At 44.6% G+C, this 20,146-nt stretch overlaps 1 protein-coding gene across 1 annotated transcript in view; it reads left to right on the top strand.

Moving 5' to 3' along the window:
* The window catches only part of unc80 (unc-80 homolog (C. elegans)), a 61,098-nt gene that overhangs the window by 2,608 nt on the left and 38,344 nt on the right, over positions 1-20,146 (top strand). The window contains exons 5-19 of the mRNA XM_078291239.1: positions 486-609; positions 703-767; positions 1,094-1,236; positions 6,241-6,514; positions 7,218-7,352; positions 8,008-8,224; positions 9,468-9,608; positions 11,475-11,743; positions 12,672-13,022; positions 13,857-13,988; positions 14,515-14,662; positions 16,678-16,826; positions 18,107-18,270; positions 18,883-18,981; positions 19,329-19,537. Of these exons, the coding sequence (XP_078147365.1) occupies positions 486-609; positions 703-767; positions 1,094-1,236; positions 6,241-6,514; positions 7,218-7,352; positions 8,008-8,224; positions 9,468-9,608; positions 11,475-11,743; positions 12,672-13,022; positions 13,857-13,988; positions 14,515-14,662; positions 16,678-16,826; positions 18,107-18,270; positions 18,883-18,981; positions 19,329-19,537 (2,620 nt within the window). The remainder of the gene's footprint in view (positions 1-485; positions 610-702; positions 768-1,093; positions 1,237-6,240; positions 6,515-7,217; positions 7,353-8,007; positions 8,225-9,467; positions 9,609-11,474; positions 11,744-12,671; positions 13,023-13,856; positions 13,989-14,514; positions 14,663-16,677; positions 16,827-18,106; positions 18,271-18,882; positions 18,982-19,328; positions 19,538-20,146) is intronic.

Below are 20,146 nucleotides of genomic sequence, written 5' to 3'. Positions count from 1 at the left end.
AGCATGAAAAACGTCAAATTTTAAGCTGCTGAATATCAGCTATTGGCAGCTTCATTCTACAAATACTGATATTGGTACTGGCCTTGAAAAAGCCCATATCAAACCCTAGTACAATCCAACACACTGACACACTGCCCCTATTGATCTGTGTGCAAACAGATGCGAGGGTCGGGTTTCAGTTCTCTGGGGATTGTTGTGTGTTTCCCCACTGAGCAATAAATTACTGTACCTTGTAAGTGATCATGCTACAAGAGCAGTAGTACTCTTGCAATCATCCAGATCCATTTACACAATGATAATATCTCAGCATTACATGTCATAAAAGTTTATCATGAGGTCTTACAAGATGCATCTAGCTTTGACTGAATGATAATTGGATGTCTGAGGAAGCAGCACTTCATTAATTACAAGGTTAATGTACCAGCCTGCTTCTCCTCGAAATGGAATTCTTAATTCTGAATGTCACATTGTGTCATTTCCTCTAGGAGTCTGACCTGACCTTCCGATTGGCCAGCGGTCTGGTCATATGGCAGCCGATGTGGGAGCACCGGCAGCCTGACATCCCTGCCTTCACCGCGCTCATCAAACCTGTTCGCAACATCGTGACAGGTGAAACATCCTCATTTGCAGCTATGAATTCATATCTTTCAAATCGCCCAGTCATAATGAAGACATGTAATCTGCTCCGCCTGTTCTCGACAGCAAAAAGGAACTCCCCAGTCAACAACCAGTGCAGCCCCTGTGGATCTGGCAACCCGGGTCCCATGGTGAGTGAGGGTTTTCAGCTTGGCTCCCGCCAGATCTGGCAACCGGTGTCCCCCCGGTGATTGAATGTGTTCAGGCAGGAGGCAGATACATCCTCCCCTCCCCCCTCTCACATCCCCCCGGGTGGCTGCTAATATTCATTAGCACCAGCCATCCGGGAGCATTAGCGTGTTTAGCCAGGGTCACGACGGTAACCTCACTGCAACCTCACGCAACCTCAACACAGCCTCACAGCCTTTGATCATCAGTGTCTGTCTGCCTGTCTTCCTGCCTGTTTATCTATCTATCTGTCTCTCTCTCTCTCTCTCTCTCTCTCTCCTTCCCACAGGGCTTCCAGGTGGTTTGCGAAGCCGCCCAATCAGATTCGTCCTCCCCCGGGGCTGGAGAGCAGAGCTGTCGTCGTGGTAACTCGGTGGAGAAAGGCGGCCCTTCCCAGCAACCCCCACTGGTCAAAGGGCTTTCCAAGAAAAAGTGAGCAGCGCTGATCAATTCACCCTCAAGCAAATAGATAGCTAGCAGCTAGTTAGTACAGGTCATTGATTTTTGATTTGTTAAGGAGGTGTCATGGGCCTAAATGGAACAAAGACATCCAGGATGGGAGGGGTGAGCTTGATACCCACAGTGACATCACTACTTTCACCTATTCGCCCCTTTCTTCTAAGGGTGCGATCACACCTACAGTTTGTTTTCTTTGCTCTGGTCCATAGTGGAAAAGTTGACTGTACTGCATTTTTGTATTTGGTTCATTTAGATTCATGCTGCCCAATCACAAGCAACCTAGGGCTTGTAAACAAAAGTCACATGGACTCACAAGTAGCTTGTTTATTGGACAGAGTTTTGGTCACCTGTCATCCTGCCATGTTAGAGATGTCAGAACAAATCCAAGTCCAGTCCCTGTAACTTTAGTTAAGCATGATGGACTTGTCTGCACTCTTTGCTGTAATTGACCTTCACTGCTGTTCATACCAGTTAAGAACATATGAAGAAATAGCTGAATATGAGCATCAGTCCAGACTGCAGTTTGCCCTCAGTTCATTTTGTCATGCTGGGCTTTCCAAGCAAGAGTAACTGCTGGCTGTCAGATGTCAACATCTGTCTCCTTATATCCATGAAGTTACATTTTGGGGTCATTTCCAATAGTTGGTTCGGATTACATTCTCACGCCTAATGAAGGGCACTGCAGTTTGCTTGGAGGAGGACAGAGACTTGCATTTTCTGGCTTGGTGTGGTCATTCTCACCTGCCCAAACAAGCAAAACTAAAGGAATAAACGCTCCAGAGTTGGAATAAACTGCATCAAACAAGCCTGCAGTAAACACGCCCTAGTAGCACAAAGGCTTGTTACCTCAGATCCTGTGTATTGATAAAAGCCAGTTATAGATGTGTAGAGATTGACTGATGCAACGTCAACCGGCCTCATTTCCCCATAGCATCTTACCACGGAGATTCATCGTGTCATTTGATCAATAAATGAATCTGCTGCAAAGATTTGTTTCGGTCAAATCTTCGATCGATAAGTAGTTTGACTGCCATTTACCCCGTGATGTCAGCTGTGCGTCGAAGCGGCGCAGAAGTGCAGTGATTTGCAAATGACCCGCGATGACACAGAGCCGGTGCAATCATCTTGTTGACGGCTAAACATTTTGCCCCGTGGCATCGTCTGTCGAAACACACTACACAGCACAGCTTGGCTCACTAGCTTGTGAGAGCGCGCGTATATGAATAGCTCCTCCTTCCCTTGTGTAATGTGTCGCTCTAAGCAGCGCTGTGTTCTCAGTCACACACACACACAAACGCAAACACACACACACACACACACACACACACACACAGCCTTCTCTTGCTTGAGCTTTAGCAGACCCATCTGACATTTGCCCACATAACAAGGTTAATTATGCTGAAGTAATGTGCTACATGTCTAATGCTGGCAGTGTCCCTGGCCTGGCATGACACGGCCTGGCTTGATTTTGGTCCGCCCAAGGCAAGTCTGGCGTGGTTCAGTCCTCGCCGCCAGACTTAAACTCAATCTGTGCCCGCTTTGGCACGGGCAAGTTTCACCAGCCAGGTTGGCAGCGAGCGATAATCGTCCATATTCAGAATTGGACTTTGTACAGAAGAGTTTTGCGGATCCAAGATCATGCAAACCTGAACTGAAGTGCGATAATTTGGATGCTTCGAGTGATGCAAAAATGCTGGATTATTCAGATACGTAAAAGCCCTCCTACATGCTTTAGAGCCAAGTGCATAAGTGTGTGTGTGTGGGCGGTGGCAGCCTAGAGGTTAGAGAAGCAGGTTTGTCACCAGAAGATCGCCGGGTTGAAGCCCAGGACTGGCTGGAAATATGTGGGCGGGGGAAATGAATGAGTAGTGCTTCCTCAACAACCACTGCTGAGGTGCCCTTGAGCAAGGCACCTTACTGTTTAGTGGTTATACTGGCCAGCTCCCAGGTCTGGATGTGTGAAACAGTATGAATGTGAAGTAGGATGTCACTGGAAAAAAAGCAACCAAGCTTTGGCAATTGTCCCCGGATAAATGAAGGTTAAAAAATGTACATTTGCTACATCCCATGTGGGTGTTTTGTGTTTTTACCACTTCATCCTGAATCACCCTGACACTAGGCTGAGTGAATGGGAGTGAAGGCGTGGAGAGGTTCATAAGCCGTCCATTGCTCATCTCAACTGGCTCTGACAACCACGCGAGTCGCTCAGACGCTTCCCATGATCCCTGTGACTACCAGCAATGCACTCTGAATCAAAATAAGCCCCCTCCCTCCTCCTCCTCAGCCTCATACGCTTCAAACAGCGGTACGGTTTTGCAGCAGTCACATGGCAATGCGGGAAGGGAGCCCATCGGGAGAGATTTATCCCTATTGTTTCTCTGCACACACTCAACAAAGGCAGATTAATTGCTTTCTACATCATTGGTGGGAATATTAAGTAGTTTTGTGTGTATGTGCATGAGATCAGGGTTAGGGAAGGAAGCGAGCCCAATGTAAACAAGTCGTACAGCGAGAGAGAGTCTTGACATCTGAGGAGACGTGACTAGAAGCTCTAATTTCTCTCACAGAAAGTTGTGGATTCATATTGTGCAGATCCAGTAAGAGGCGAGGCTTCACCGCTGGCCAGTACAGCAGATTTCAATCCAAGCCACTCATTTAGATTGTCTGTGATACTCTGTCATGCGAACAGACATGAAGCAAAACTGTAATCAATTTATGCTTTAATTTAAAGTAATAACATATTGTAAGAATAAAGGCACTCAGCATAGACTGCGGCTTCTTATATTTCTTATAGGAAATATAAGGGATCCCTGCATAGGTGTTTAGAACAGCAAATATAAAAGATTTCATGAACTGGTTATAGGTTGAATCACTACCATTATGTTCTCAATCTGCAAAAAAATAACATAAATTAGTATAGTAGAAATATTTTTTTCCTAGCCCATGGATCATCTTGTGACCCGGCAAAATCACATTTATTAATATGAAAAACCTGTGGATTATTACTTTAATTTAATTTAATTTAAGTCCCTATCCTCCTATAATTTACATTAACTACTATGAATTCACTTCATGAAGACTTATGTCAGCCTAAAACAGTGGGTAAAGTCTTTTCTTTAAATAAAAAGGTGAGTAAAGTGAATTGAGGTGGATGACTGTGTCTCTATAGACAGTGTGAGAGAGACTCAGCCAGAACTCTGCAGTGAGCAGCTGCTCTTGCTCTGCACTTAGACCCTCTTGTACTCACTTCTGCGCTGTACGACCGAGATAAAATCATCTCCGCCGTCAGGCCCTCTGATTAATGCAGCTTACTCATCCCCGGCGCCGCATCTCAGAGCATTGCTGATGCTGAGGCAGTTTCCATGGCAACCGCTGGCTGCTGCATCTCTCCTACCGCATGGAGTCGGGGGCTGGGCTGTCTCTCTCTCCGCGGGCCTGGGGCGGCTGTCGTCACTCGGTCTCCGTGGCAACCTGTCACAACAGCAGCAGGCAGTGTGTGTGTGTGTGTGTGTGTGTGTGTGTGTGTGTGTGTTGGCTAGACAGTGAAACGTGATACAGCCTCTCTCTGCTGTCCTCTCTCCCAGCGATTCATGTAGATATTGACCGTCTCTTCCAGCTCGATTTAATACACCAGCCAAGATTAAATGCCTCTCTCTCTCTCTCTCTCTCTCTCTCTCACACACACACACACACACACACACACACACACACACACACACTCCATCTTCTCTCACTCTCCTCTTTCTGCTCTTTTTTCCATCTCCACTCTCTCTGCTCTCTCTATCTTCTCTTTCTGCTCCCTATTTTTCTCTCTTCTCTATCCTCTCTCTCGTTTCTTCTGCCTCTTTCCTCTCTCTCACTGTCTTTTCTCACTCTCCTCTCTTTTTCTTCTTTTTCCTTTCTCCCTATATCCTCTCTCTTTGCTCTCTCGTCTCTCTTCTCTCCTGTCTTTCTTCTCCTCTCTTTCCACTTTCTCTCTTTCCTCTCTCTCTCTCCCTCTCTCTCTCTCTCTCTTTCTCTCTCTCTCTCTCCCTCTCTCTCCATGCTCTTAGTATCAATATCTTCCCCTCAGCGTGCAGCGCTATACGCTCTGCAGCTCACCAACCGCTGACCTTCATTCCAGCTTATTTATAGTGGACTCACGTAGGCCGAGGCTCCCTCTCTCCCTGCTGCTCTCCCAATGATGCTGGAGGGGGGCTCTGCCCTTGTTTACCATCCTCCTTTGATGCATTATTAATGAAGCCGTGTGGCGGGAGATGATGACACACTAATATTACAGGGGATGGACAGGATACGGGGTAATTGTTATGTTAATATGTAGTTGTGTGCCAGCACTCAAACGGCTCAAAATGCACCAATTTTTTAATCCGTTTTCAATAATGTCGCTCAATAAGTCCCTCTTTTTCCATACATCTTGCTTGCACCTTTTCCCCTGCTTCCTTTGCTTTTCTCTCCTTTCCCTCCATCCCTTGTTCCATGCCACTCCTCTGCCTTTCCTCCCATCTTCCATACCTCCATTTCTTCCATAGTCGTCCTTCCCACTTCTACACATTTGCAAAAACAGATAAATGTCATTCCTGAAAAAAACAAAAATGAACTACTTTCTGAATAAAAAAAACGGCAAAAGCCGATATCGCCTAGTGACAATGCATTACTAGTTTGATTTTTTGATTGATATTACCTGGAAAAAAATCAAAACATGAATTATAGAAATAAATAAAAAATGAGTTATAGAAATAAATAATATTTTATTTTTATAAAAAATAAAATTTAAAAAAATGGACTTATATGCTTTTGCAAGACAAACTCTTCACATATTCCTCCTCTGTCCTTCCCTTCCCTCTCCTATAAGCTGAATTCAGTTCAACGCAACAGCACTTTAATTATCCCGCATGGGACAATTAACCAGCAACTAAGCATAATGTGAGAGATTAAACCATTATAAACATCCTCTTCCCCCTCTGTGTTCTATCCCAGGACGTCAGCCCCGGCCGGCCTGCCCCCCTCCCTGGCCCAGCGCGCCCGCTACGCCACCTACTTCGACGTGGCGGTGCTGCGCTGCCTGCTGCAGCCCCACTGGACGGAGGAGGGCGTGCACTGGGCCCTGATGTTCTACCTGCAGCGCCTGAGGCAGATCCTGGAGGAGAGGCCCGAGCGCGCCCCGGAGCCCCTGGTCACGCCCCTGCCCCGCCCGCGCAGCAGCTCCATGGTGGCCGCCACGCCCTCACTGGTCAACACCCACAAGACACAGGTACTGGCAGAAGGACAGTGAGGAGGAATCACACTGCAAAACATGTCCATCCTAACAAGTCATTTATAGTCTGTTATTGAGTCCTAAAATCTAATTAAAATAAGTGAACAAAACTCTGCAAATGGGGTTCGATAATTTCACTTGTTTCCAATGCAAACACAATCAACTTGTTTCAAGAATTTTGTAGAATCAAGTGTCATTTTCTTGATAGCAGTGCAGTGATCTGCCTTATTCTGACTGGTTTCAACATACTGACACTCAATTCTAGAACATTCCTGAAACAAGTTAAGCTGCATTGGAAACAAGTGGAGTTATTTCACCTCACTGGCAGAATTTTTCTCTTGGTTTAAGAAAAATAAGATTGGAAGGCTGAATATGAGACTAAATGATGTTTTTTTTGCAGTGCATGTTGGTCTCATGAGAGGCTAGTTAAATATTAATAAAGATACCCACAGTAGATCAATGCTCCCTTGGTAGTTTAGTTGACTTTTTGACCACAACCAGTTCTGTGGTCAACAAACACAACCAGTTTTGACCACAACAACAGTTTAATGCATACTATGTATTTGCGGTCTAAATCAGTGGTTCTCAAACTGGGGGTCGGCACCCCCCAGGGGGTCACAAGATGTTTCATGGGATAGGATCTCGCAGATGTGCGTCCTGAGTGTCACATCATCCATGCGTTCTTCTGTCTTCTGTGCAGGATATGAGTCTGAAGTGCAACGAGGAGGGCAAGTCTCTGAGCAGCGAGACGTTTGCCAAAGTGTCTCTGACCAACCTCCGCCGACAGGCCGTCCCAGACCTGTCCTCCGACCTGGGCATGAACATCTTCAAGAAGGTCTGGCATGTCTGAGTCTGCTGTCCAATGTTATGACGTTTTTATGCAACTCTTCATCGGATCAGTACTAGATGGATGTTGTCTACTGGATCAGGACAAGTCAGGGAGTGTCAGATAAACCACAAGTAAAAAGTAGGATACTAAATGGACTGAAATTATTTTGGATAATTTTTGTCTAATTTCCTGCCACTCATTGTTATGTATTGTGTGGCAAATCCAGTTTAATTTCAGTTTAACATCCTCTCTCTATATCCCTGTTTCAATCTCTTTCCTTTCTCTATATCCATTTCTTGCCTCATTGATAGATTTTTTTTTTTTTTTCATAATTTCAAAGAAAAGTTTTATTGATTTATTCTGACTGGAGACCATATTGCACACATTACTCCTTAAATTCTACCAAGGATAACACAACAAAGCCAGCAGCTAGTTTTATTTTTTTGCCATTGTAGCAAGAGTATAGGTTTCATTTCAGCGGTTTCCCTCATTTCACAGGCAAAACTGAAAGAAAACACATACATTTACATGAGAAAAGTATGCAGGTATGAGAGAGAGTGAGGAGAGTTACTGGTCGATGTGAAACACGGTAACATATTGCTTAACGTCCCCCTGTCTCCCCTCAAATCCACACCCATCTCCGTCTCCTCTCCCGTTCCAGTTCAAGAACCGGCGTGAGGACCGGGAGAGGAAGGGCTCCATCCCCTTCCACCACACGGGGAAGAAGCGTCAGCGGCGTATGGGCGTCCCCTTCCTGCTCCACGAGGACCACCTGGACGTCTCGCCCACCCGCAGCACCTTCTCCTTCGGAAGCTTCTCCGGCCTGGGAGACGACCGGCGGACCCTGGACCGCGGGGGCTGGCAGGCCACCATCATGGGTAGGACCAGTAACTTGGTGGTAGAATTGAATGAATGGTTTTGTTCCAAACTGAGATATCCACCATCTGGAGGGGAAAAATGATGCCTGCTCTTCGAAAATGATTGCTGGCATGGAAGTAAAGTGTATTATCCAGAATCCAGAATTATCTTACCTCAGTTATGGAGTTTTTGTGGATAGAAATATGTGTTTTTCAAATGTTTACTGACAAAATTAAAAATGGCTACATAAAGCCTTTAAACTACTATTAAATGTAAAATAAATAAAAAACAAGAGTCCTGAAGAAGAGAGCGGAGAATTCCTTGTGAAGACGAGTTGGACATTTAGGCTTCATCTGATTTTCTGTTGGCTTGTCTGTCACAAGATCCGTCCATCCTTGTATATATTATCTGTTCAGTCAGTGCTCTTTTGAAAAATAAACAACAACTATGGACTGTCAATTTTTTCAGCGAGCTAGAATTGAAAAAATCATCAGGTGAAATCATCAGGAAATTAGATATCACCTTAACTTTTTCCTTAGTTAAAACGTCAATCTTTAGTGCCTGATCCCTAGATATGTTTGTAAATCTTGCTTTTGTCCATAACTCTCACAAAATGTATCAATCTCAATCATCAGCCTGAACCTTTTCATCTCCCATACAGTTTGAAATATGATGATATGAATACAGCATGTCACAGAACAGAGAGCATGCTGTTATCTTTCTGCCACTTCCCCTCCTTAGACTCATTATTTTTCCACCACTTGCTGTCCACTAAGCTCCCGTTAGATGAGTCATAGGATTCTGTGTAGATACGGCCTGTCAGATGGTGAATTAGGTCGGCTCATTAACATTGGTATTTCCTATTAGCTCTCGCTGAGAAGTGTGATTAAAATTCGCTGAAGGCACAAAGACCATTTTTTATTATCTGGAGTTAGTGAGTTTTTTCAGCCTACTTTTCTTGAACTCAATGCCCTCTTACACCATACTATTTGCTGAATTACTTTGCCTCCATTTTTAAGAAGGAATTTTCTGGACATACACAATAGATACAGGATAAATACACCCAAAATTGGAGTTACAAGCTTTTCACACAACAGCAGCAAAATGTTCTTGTAGCTCGGTTTCTCCAGCCGTCTAATTGCTGGTCTTTCTCTCTCCGGCTGCTTTATAAATTGAGCTGACACTTTTATCGAGTGTGTGCCCGCATACGTGTGCGTGTGTGATTCAACCTGATGTGTTTTTCTGCTGCGTCGTTCCCTATAGGCAGATTCACACGGAGGGGCAGCACAGACACGGCTGCAGACGCAGACAGCCTGAGCGCCAAACACTCCCACTCCCACCACTCCCTGCTGAGAGACATGCCCGACCACTCCAACAGCCACAGCGACAACACCGTCAAAGAGGGTAAGGACTTAGTCGAGTCCAAGTCAGGTCCAAGACCAGGTTCAGCTGAGACCAAGTCAAGACCGAGACCAGAGCAAACAGAGTCCAGCTCAAGACCAAAATAGACAATAAACTGAACTACATTTCTTTCCGAATGTAAAAATAATGCTTAAGGTGTTTCTAAAGGCAAATCCAACCCATCCAGTGAGAATAAATCACTTTTCTTTGAAATTATGAAAACAAATCAATCTGTCAATGAATCAGCAAATACATATAGAGAAAGGAAAGAGATCAAGACAAGGATAGAGAGAGGAAGTTAAGCATCTGAGACTTTAACAACTGAAGCACAATTTCAGTAGAGTAGACCTGGGTCAAATTGCATTTACAGTCATTTTAGATGGGTGGGAATAACAGAGATGTAAATCTACTTGCAAAGCCACTTTGTACCACTCTATATATACTCTTCAATTTCCAACTAATCAATGAATAGAAGTTTGAGGTCTGTTACAGTTTGAAGTGAATTTTAAATTGTTTGTGGTACTGGGGAAAATAAAGCAAATATCAATAAAACTACAGACCAAGACAAGTCCAATACATCAAAAAGATTTTCTCAAGACTAGACATCTATACAACTCTGCTGAACAGAATATATAATAATCAATATGTGTGCGTGTGTGTGTGTGTGTGTGTGTGTGTGTAGGTGTGTGTGTGTGTGTGTGTGTGTGTGTGTGTATTGCACTGTGCACTGCTGTAGCATTTAGAGATGCTGGAGGAGCGCAGGGAAAAAGAAATTAAGTGTGTGGCAAACGTCCGCTTTTTATAGAAACATACTGAAGTTAAAAAAAATTACAAACCGCTGTGAAATGAAAGAAACAAAACAATCAATTACAACCATCAGCTAGAATAAAAGGAATGACTGGCGCTGCTGCTGAGCGGAGCAGAAATAGGACAGGATTACATAACAGTAATATTCTCATAACAATACTAATTTACATACAAGTAATAGCGCTGCAGGCTTTAGACTCCGCTCCACGCTGCAGCGCACAATGCTGAGTGTGCCATGAAGAAGCAGCAGAATTCAATAGCGGAGAATAGAATTGATTCTGATATGATAGATTATCAGTGGGATAGAGGAAACCATGCAGTCAGGGTCGGGGTCATTCATGAGCTGAACTGAGAATGCAACATGGTAAATTCCAATTCAGGTCCTGGAGTTGGAATTGGAATGTGAATGTCACCCAGCTCTATGAAAACAGAATGTGAATTTCATTAAATTCCATGAAATTCCACTTCTAAGAGAGTTTGCCTTGACATTATAAATCAAACATTATCAATCAAATAAAAGACACTTAAACTAATCAAATACATTCAATCATAATGTATGTGTTAATGATTACATGTTCTGCATCAAATACTACCTGAAAGGTTCTTTTAACATTTTTATGATATGCAGTATTGATAATGTATAACACTGTGTGTAATCTCAGATATGTGGTAAGAAAAAACAAAAAAAAACAAGGAATTTCACAGAATTTCATTGAATTAAATTCAACTTCCAACTTCTAATTCCAGTTCCTCAGTTGAATTGGAATGAATGAGTTTATTCATGAATTGACCCCGACCCTGCATACAGTATACACTCTGGATAAATGAAACAGATGAACGTAATGGAAATACACAGAATAGCAAATTGTAGAATAAAAAAAAAAAGAAATGGATCCAGACGCAGAGACGAAAATAAACACAGCAGAACATTCAGCTCCTCGTTCATCGTCCCGCATGTGGATCCCATATGCGTCCTCGGTAAACAGGACGCATGACAACGTCCCTCCATCTGTGCTTTCCTTTCACCTCCCCCTCCCCCCTCCTGTCTCCCCCCTCCCGCAGTGCGCTCCCAGATCTCCACCATCACCATGGCGGCGTTCAACACCACGGTGGCGTCCTTCAACGTGGGCTACGCCGACTTCTTCACCGAGCACATGAAGAAGCTGTGCAACCCCGCGGCCGTGCCCGAGCTCCCCGTGGAGCCGCTGGCCTGCGCCAACCTGCCGCGCAGCCTCACCGACTCCTGCATCAACTACTCCTGTCTGGAGGAGGGCGAGAACATCGAGGGGACCAACAACTTCATCCTGAAGAACGGCATGCTGGACCTCACCGTGAGTGAGGCCGTTACAGTCACAGCGAAACTGCATTTTGAGAGCATCTCGCTTCCTTGATGTGATGTATTTCCTGGTGGAGCGGGATGTTGGGGGTGGGACGTAACGCAGGGAGGGAGCAGACAAAAGTGTGAACCAATGGGAGCTCAGTTAGGAAGAGAATCACACTTTTTTGAAGGGAAGGACAGAGGGGCGGGACTGTTCAAATTTGAAAGTGATTTTATTGGTTGAAATTCTTGTGAACGCCTCCTGGTACATGATGAAGTCACCACTCAAGATGTTTTGCTTTCCAGGAAGTAAAAGTAATGAGATTTTGATTTAAAACTACAATAAAAAATATAGATTTTTTACTTTTTTTAGGCATAAATTGTCAAATAGGTATATGGTATGATAGAATGAGGTAAAGTCATTTTTCATTTCAGAGTGACTTTAAGTCTTTCATTTGATGAAACTTAAATGATCCCTGTAGGGAAATATAGTTAATGGAGAATTGGTCCTGTATGCAGTTATATGGCCTTTTTTTCTATGTCCTTGATGAGTATTCATTTCCATGCTGTTTTTTTTTTCCTCAGTCATGGTCCTGCAAACTCTAGTGGTAACAGCTAAAAAGCTTTTCTGACTTACCAGGTGGTTCCTCAGTCGACTGATTTGACATAATTTCATTGTCCTACATTCTAGTTGCCCAGAAAAACTGCCATTTGTACATAGATTCCACCTTTTCTGAGACATATCTCAAGTGTTTCAAGTCCATCTAATCAAAATAAATGAGCAGAAATTAACCAGATGACAGCTTCATGTCTCAATACTCACAGAGTTTGGAGTTTTTTTGTACACTTAAACTCAAAATACAACACACTACTACACATACTCTCATATCTCCCTCATGAACGACCTTTCACCTTTCCCCCCCCTGCACCTCGCCCCCCAGGCGGTCCTGCGGGCGCTGTACGCCGTCCTGAGCCACGACATCAGCTCCAGGATCTGCGACGTGGCGCTGAACATCATCGACTGCCTGCTGCAGCTGGGCGTGGTGCCCGGCATGGGCAAGAAGCTGTCCAAGCCCGACGACAAGGAGAACCAGGAGGCGCGGCCCAAAGACCCGGCCGGTCAGGGCCTGGGGGGAGGAGCCCAGGGAGGGGGTTCGGTCCCAGGGGCCGGCGCAGGGGGAGGAGGCGGAGGAGGAGGAGATGGAGGCGGAGGAGGAGGAGGAGGAAGTGGTGGAGGAAGCGGGCAGGGGAGCAAGGATGACGTGAAGAATAACAAGGATAATGATAGCAAGGTGTGTTGGGTTATGGAGTTGGAAGAGTCAGTCCTTGTGTTTGCTAAAGGATTGGGTGTTCCACTTAACGTAATTGATTTCAGAGATTTTTCCTCTAATTTATGATCAATAGTCTCTTTATTTACTGTGATTGTATGTCAATTGTATGTCAGTGTGTCAATACCATACAGAGATACTGTATACTTGATATATAATCCACTCTACATAACTCAACATAGCTGAAATATACCTATAAATGCAAATTAAAGTTTTAGTTGTACAAACATAGTTATACAAATAATCTCATTGGTTGAGTTAAACCTCAGTGGGCGGAGCCAAAGAACCACAGTTTATTCTAAAGTCATGGTAGACTGAAACCCAGTGAAAAAGACAAGAGTAAGAGAGGAGGAAGCTAATATTATGAAGTTTAGCACTCTGCTACTAACTGTAATCTATCCATACTAAGTTATCTAGTTTAGCTAGTTAGCCTAGCTGACCTTCCAAGTTCAAACTAGCCAAACTAGCCTATAGCTAGCTAGGTAAGCTAGTTAGCTACTTAGCTAGCTGGGATTCCGAGAACATGAGGTGATGAAAGAATGAAAAAATAAGTCATTAGCATTTATATTTATATTTATATTTTGACAAAGATTTCCTTCTTTGCCTTTCAGGTTTGCCACTTAGCTACCTTGCACTCCGAAAAATTTTGTTTTTTTGACTCCACCCATTGAGGTTTAACTCAATTAATACAAATATTTTTGCCTCCAAAAAATGTATTACATCACTAAAATTCCAATGTGGCCCAAGTTGCTAACTGGTGCTGGTTGTGCCTTTCATTCCCTCCTTCCCTGTGGACAGGAGGAAGGCTCTGGCCTCAGCACCCACCGGCTGGCCCTGACCATGCTGATAAAGATAGTCAAGTCTCTGGGCTGCGCCTACGGCTGTGGAGAGGGACACCGCGGCCTGTCAGGAGACCGCCTCAGGATGCAGGTGAGTCTCCTCTCTTCACCTCCGCTGACCCTCCCCTGGGAGTGTTTTTGCAGCTTTCACAAATCCACATCGTTTGTGATGCCTGACATGTATTTTTTTATTTTTTTTACATCAATTATTCAGTGTTTTGCCCTTTTTGCGTAATAAAAGTTTCATGAAACCGAAATGGATCCTCAGATACTGCGAATATCAGGGAGCACTGGGCTGACTTCATAACTTCACTGATATGATGCAGATGGGGTCGTGGTTATTTTTTTATGTTAAGCGATATTTTCATCATTTGACTTAAGTAGTAAAGGAGAAAGATGTCTTTTTGATGTCCTTCATGAAAATCAATAAAGCGATGGAAGCGATAAAAATAGCACATCCTCACAGACTTATTTTGGGAACAGGCATAATGAAACCAAGCAGGCCGGCCTGAAACACTGCTCCATGTAAATCTTTTATTATGCACAGTGAGATTTTTTTCCCTTTGACGTGTCCTGCCCCCCACTCCCCCCAAACCCCCACCCCGTCCCCCACCCAGGCCCAGAACTGTCTGACCAACCTGTACAAGCTGGACAAGGTGCAGTTTCGTCAGACAATGAGAGAGTACGTCAACAAAGACTCGCTCAACAACATCGTGGACTTCCTGCACGCGCTGCTGGGCTTCTGCATGGAGCCCATCACCGATAGTAAGTGTGTGAGTGGGACTGGATGCGGATGCTTAACCCCTCCACACACAAACACACACACACACACACACACACAGATAACAGATGTACGCGTAGTGTGTATCGGGGTTTGACCGACATTGGTTTTCCACACTGATATTCTTGGATTGAAGCTGTCAATAGCCAATGTTTTTTTTTTTTTTTACTTTATTTGAACATTTTCATGCCAATAAATTACAAGGATTCAGTGTTTTTTCCCTAGAATTTTATTCTTGTCAGGGTGGAAAAGCCTCTTTAACAGCAATTTAGACCATGGGACACTAAAAATCGCCATTAAAACCCAAGATAATAACAATAACAATAATATGTGAATGTGAATAATGCATATTTACGCATACTTTTGTGTGGAATCTGATCAAAATGTTGCATCAGAATCAGTTCAGGTTATGGACTTCCCATAGACATCCAGTGTAGTATTGATCAGTGATACAATAGATGATCAATAATCAATCATACTGCATCATATCCATCATATCAGAGGTGGAACACACTGAATATCTGACTCTTATACCTGTAAACCAATATATCGGTATAACCCTATGTACATGCCGACCTATACAGTCAAACACACACACACACACACACACTCCAGCAGCCTCTACTATGTTTGGTCTTCATATATTTACAACTATAATACACTAAACTGTAATAATATTAAAATCTGCATCACACTCGAAGGTCTAACATGGGTGCTGCATCACAGTATCAGTACGGCACAAGATTAAAAACTTGTACATGTCAAATTTTTGACAGATAGCAGACAGATGTTTTGCTCTCTGGTTCACAAAGCTGAATTGTACTACCGCTGTCTCACCTCGCACTTCGACTCTGCATTCCAGCGCTATCTCCGTTTGATATCTGTGTTTCCCCTCGTCCTTCCACTTGTCTCTGCTCTGCTGTGTCCCTCCCTCCTCGTCCTCCTCCTCCCGCCTCCATCGTCCCCTCCTCCCTCCATCCGCCTCAACCAGCTGAATCCTCCCTTCCTTACTCACTCATCCATTCTGTACACTTGCCAATCCAAAGCTGCGCCCATCACATCTCTGCCCAATCAATGGCTTTACCGCTGAGCATTGAGACATATTGTACATGCCAATTCAGTTTTGCACTGAAATATCAAGCATTTTGTACGTGGTAACTACAATCAGCACATTCCTAATGTACAATATACAATTGGCAAGTTACTGAACCGATGAGTGTTTTGATTAGGAAAGTGCACAGGGCACCCTGTTTGGTTTTTGGTGTCAGTGTGTGTGTTTCTGTGTGTGTGTGTATATGCATTTCAAGTTCACCTCCTTCTGGAGGTGGGGTGCCGCGTCCTTTCTGACACCACGTACATGTCTGTGCCGGCCTGACGTCAATCAACTTGTGCCCCGCCTCTTTTCTCTTGCAGAGTACGGCAGTGCAGGTGAGAGGTCCAGGAGGGCGAAAAAAAGAAACATCGGTAGATACACATGATCAATAATCAATAACAGTCAATAATAGTAGCAGTTAAGATGAATATACTCACCTGATCAGACCCTTCCCTAGGCACCGCTTCCATTTCTGCACCCCTCACTCTGTCCAAAGGTGATGAATCTCGCCTGCAACTCCCAAATTTAGACCTGTGTGGTTGAATCTGGTCTTTATTTATAGTCTAGCTCATCTTTTTATCCATAGACAGTAAGATCTTAGCATCATCTAACTGGACCAAGAGAATAAGACCCCCTAAGTATAAAAGCAGGCCTTAGTCACTTGCATGTATTCCTTACTCCCTACCCAGAATCCCTTTCAGTTTGCTTCCTCCTCCCATGCGCTTATGATTTTGTGCCTCTGAACCCCTTTTCCTTCCCCCCCCCCACCCCCTCCTTCCCCTCCCTGTTGTTTGGGCTCACTGTTTTATATTCAGCTGGTCAGCAGTCAAGTAATGTTCTCTCCCCCGCTGACTAAACCACCCCCTGTGTGATCCGTGGTCTCTCCCGCCTCCCTGTTGCTTCCAGACAAAGCGGGCTTCGGGAATAACTTCACCACGGGGGACAACAAGTCCCTGGCCCAGAACATGGAGGCGGTGGTGGTGGGCTGCATGTTCAAGTCTCTGATCACCCGCTGCGCCTCGACCACGCACGAACTGCACAGCCCCGAGAACCTGGTGAGTGGTGTGTGTGTGTGTGTGTGTAAAACTATCTATCAATCTCTCTCTCTCTCTCTCTTTCTTCTCTTTCTTATTCCCTATCATTCTCTCTCCCTCTCCCTCGACTCAGTCCTTCAAATCTTCAGTCGGCGGCGCTCGTATCGGTTGTACTCCCATTAGACTTGGACACTCGTATTACTTTTTGCAGCATGTTGTAGCTGAATTATTAATGGCTCATTTTGTACCGAGCCTAATGCAGAGTCATTTAAACATTTATGACTCCTTTTGTTAATGGTTTGTCATACATGAAGTAATTTGGACATGGGATGTCACTGTGCTTAATCTCACTATCTTTAAGATAATTTATGCATACTCTCAGATTGTCTCTGTGCTTGGCTCGAATAGGAGTTTCAAATATAAAGTAATAGTAGATCTATTACTTTATATTTATAGATTGCATTTTACAGAGATTAAGCACATTTATAAAATTGAAATTCTATAAAAAGCAAATTACATGCAGTTACGTCTTCAGATTTTCCTCTGTCCTAATTTTCTTTATGATTACAAATGTGTTCTTTTAACCATCAGATGGAGCTCAACAAGAGCTTTTCCAGTGATTTACTCATTTTCAACCAAACTGTCGCTCATCTTTCACACCAAACCCTAAATATTCCGATTTTGATCCTGACATAAAACACTGCAGCTGCAAGAGACATATCAAGACGTTTTTTTAGCTCACCCTACAAATTAATCTACAAGCCGACTACTCTTCTGCAAATGGCGAAAATCGTTTCTAGCAACCAAACTGCTCATTGCGTTCCTCTTATCCAGTACTTCCATGGCTGCTTTGAGAGCGATGAGGCACCATGGCTTCTCTATGGAGCCTCGCTAGCCTCAAGGCTGGCATGGTTGGCATACGTTGGCAGAGGATGACACACTTTCAAGGCAGGCTCACACTTTAATATGGCACAGCATCATAGGCCTCCTACTCACAGGCTGGAGCTGGTGGCTGGAGTTAACACAGACAAAAACTCATGCATGCACACACACAACATGCATACATACACACATGCACGTGCAAAAACGCATGCTCGATGTATGAAAATCGCTAGTAAAATCTGTCTAATTTCCCAGTCATTTTCCTCCCTCTCTCTCCCTTGTTTTCTCACTCTTCGCTCCTCTCACTCACACACTCTCTCTCTCTCTCTCTTTGTGACTTAATCTCTCTCTTTCTCTCACACGCTCCTCCCTTCGCACACCCCTCCCTCTCACTTCTTTCTCACACTCTCCCACTCCAGGGTCTGTACTGTGACATCCGCCAGCTGGTGCAGTTCATCAAGGAGTCCCATGGCAATGTGTTTCGCAGGGTGGCACTGAGCGCGCTCCTGGACAGCACCGAGAAAGTCACCACCACCAAGAAGCCCGACGAGAGGGACGAGCCGAAACCGCCCGGACCCAGGAGGTACCGGCCGATTGCTGGCCAGAAATGGTCTGACTGACATCACGTTTTGACCAATCATACGCTAGCAATAGTTAAATCTGGAGAAAGTGTCTGAGGGGTTGTTGGAAAGACTGGCACATTACCAGAATGTCACAAGTTCGATCCCCGCGACAGCCATGTGTCCGTCCCTGCTGAAGCGTCCTTGAGCAAGACATTGAACCCCAACCTGCTCCATGGTTGCTGCCCCCCTGCTCTCTGACCCTTCTGGTGAAATGCGTACATGTATGCTTGTCTCAGATGTGGCAAGAAACAAATTCCTAATTATGGTGACTGAATTGCTCATATCACAAAATGAAAATTCCACTTATTATGGACAATTTCATTATAAAATATAATATAATATCTAAGAAATAAGAGGCTCCTATCTGCAAGGGCCAAACATTCTCCAAAGCTTCACCAACACCCTTCAAATTCTCACCAGAGCAGAACGAGTTGCACTTAATTTCGCAGAGGCGTTTTAATCTCCATGGGCGCAGCACATGGGTGGGTTTTTTATTGCATCAGGACAGTCAGTTAGTGTCTGAGTCAGTTGGCCTGAGCGCTCTGTCTGTGTGTTGGGGTGTGTGTGTGCAGGTCGGAGGCGGGTGTGTCCGGGGAGAAGGGTCAGGTGTCCAGCGCTGCAGATGAGTGTCGCAGCTACATCTCCAGTAGACCCCCCCAGACACCCGAACAGTGAGTGTCCCACCTCACAACACCTCCATGGCACCATCCATTAAGAGCCGTCACCCCCCACCCCACACCCCCCCCCCTACTCAAAAAAGGAAAATTGCCTGCCTCTTATCCTTTCCAAACTCCCCCCTCTTCGCTCCCTCTCTCCCTTCAGTGAAGAACAGATCCCGATCTTATTCGTAAGGAGAATATGTACACTGAAAGATATGAGAATTTATAAAAACCTACCGTATATCAGATTAGACAAATGAAAATATCTGTTTGTATTTCTACATTTGTTTAAGCTTTCATCTTCATATAGACTTTCTCCTCCCCTCCCCCTCCCCCTCTCCCTCTCTCTGTCCCTCCAGTGAAGAGCAGATCCCCGGCGCTCTGCTGGGCAGGAAGGATTTTTGGAGGAAGATGTTCAAGTCGCAGAGCGCCGCCAGCGACACCAGCAGCCAATCAGAGCAGGACACCTCGGAGTGCACCACCGCCCACTCCGGCACCACCACCGACCGACGCTCCCGGTCCCGTTCCCGCCGCATTTCCCTCCGCAAGAAACTGAAGCTGCCAATAGGTCGGTGCAGCATCAACTGCCTCCGTTCTTAGCGTGAAAGTCATTTCCCTTTTAGTCTGTTTCTATGCAGTCTTAGTTATACAAACATTTCTAAAAGGCAGAGCTGCTCTGGAGGCAGAAATAATCTCATTGATTGAGATAAACTCCTGTGGGCGGAGCCAAAGACCTACAGCTTTTCTGGCTAAGTAACATCAGACTGGAGCCCAGTGAAAAGGGAGGAGGTAGCTAATATTATCAAGCCTAACGCTCTTGCTACAAACTGAAAAAATTGCAATCTAGCTATACTAAGTTATCTAGGTTAGCTAGTTTGCCTAGCTAGCCTTCAAACTGGCCATACTAGCCTATAGCTATCAAGGTAAGCTAGTTAGCTAGCTGCTGACCTTCCAAGATCATGAATGCCAAGGTCATGAATGAATGAATGAAAAAATTAATTGCCATTATTTTATTTATAGTTTGACCAGAGTTCCTTCGTTGCCATTCAACTTTCCTCGTTAGCTAACTACTCTGAAACATTGTGGTTCTTTGGCTCCGCCCATTTACATTATTTTTGACATCAGAGCATCTCTGCCTCTGAGAAATATTATATTCCTCAAATCTGGTTAAAATGCC

Source organism: Centroberyx gerrardi, chromosome 21, assembly GCF_048128805.1.
Source record: "Centroberyx gerrardi isolate f3 chromosome 21, fCenGer3.hap1.cur.20231027, whole genome shotgun sequence".
Taxonomy (NCBI): Eukaryota; Metazoa; Chordata; class Actinopteri; order Beryciformes; family Berycidae; genus Centroberyx; species Centroberyx gerrardi.
The sequence above is the reverse complement of the archived record's forward strand: the minus strand, read 5'-3'. Positions and strand labels throughout refer to the sequence as shown.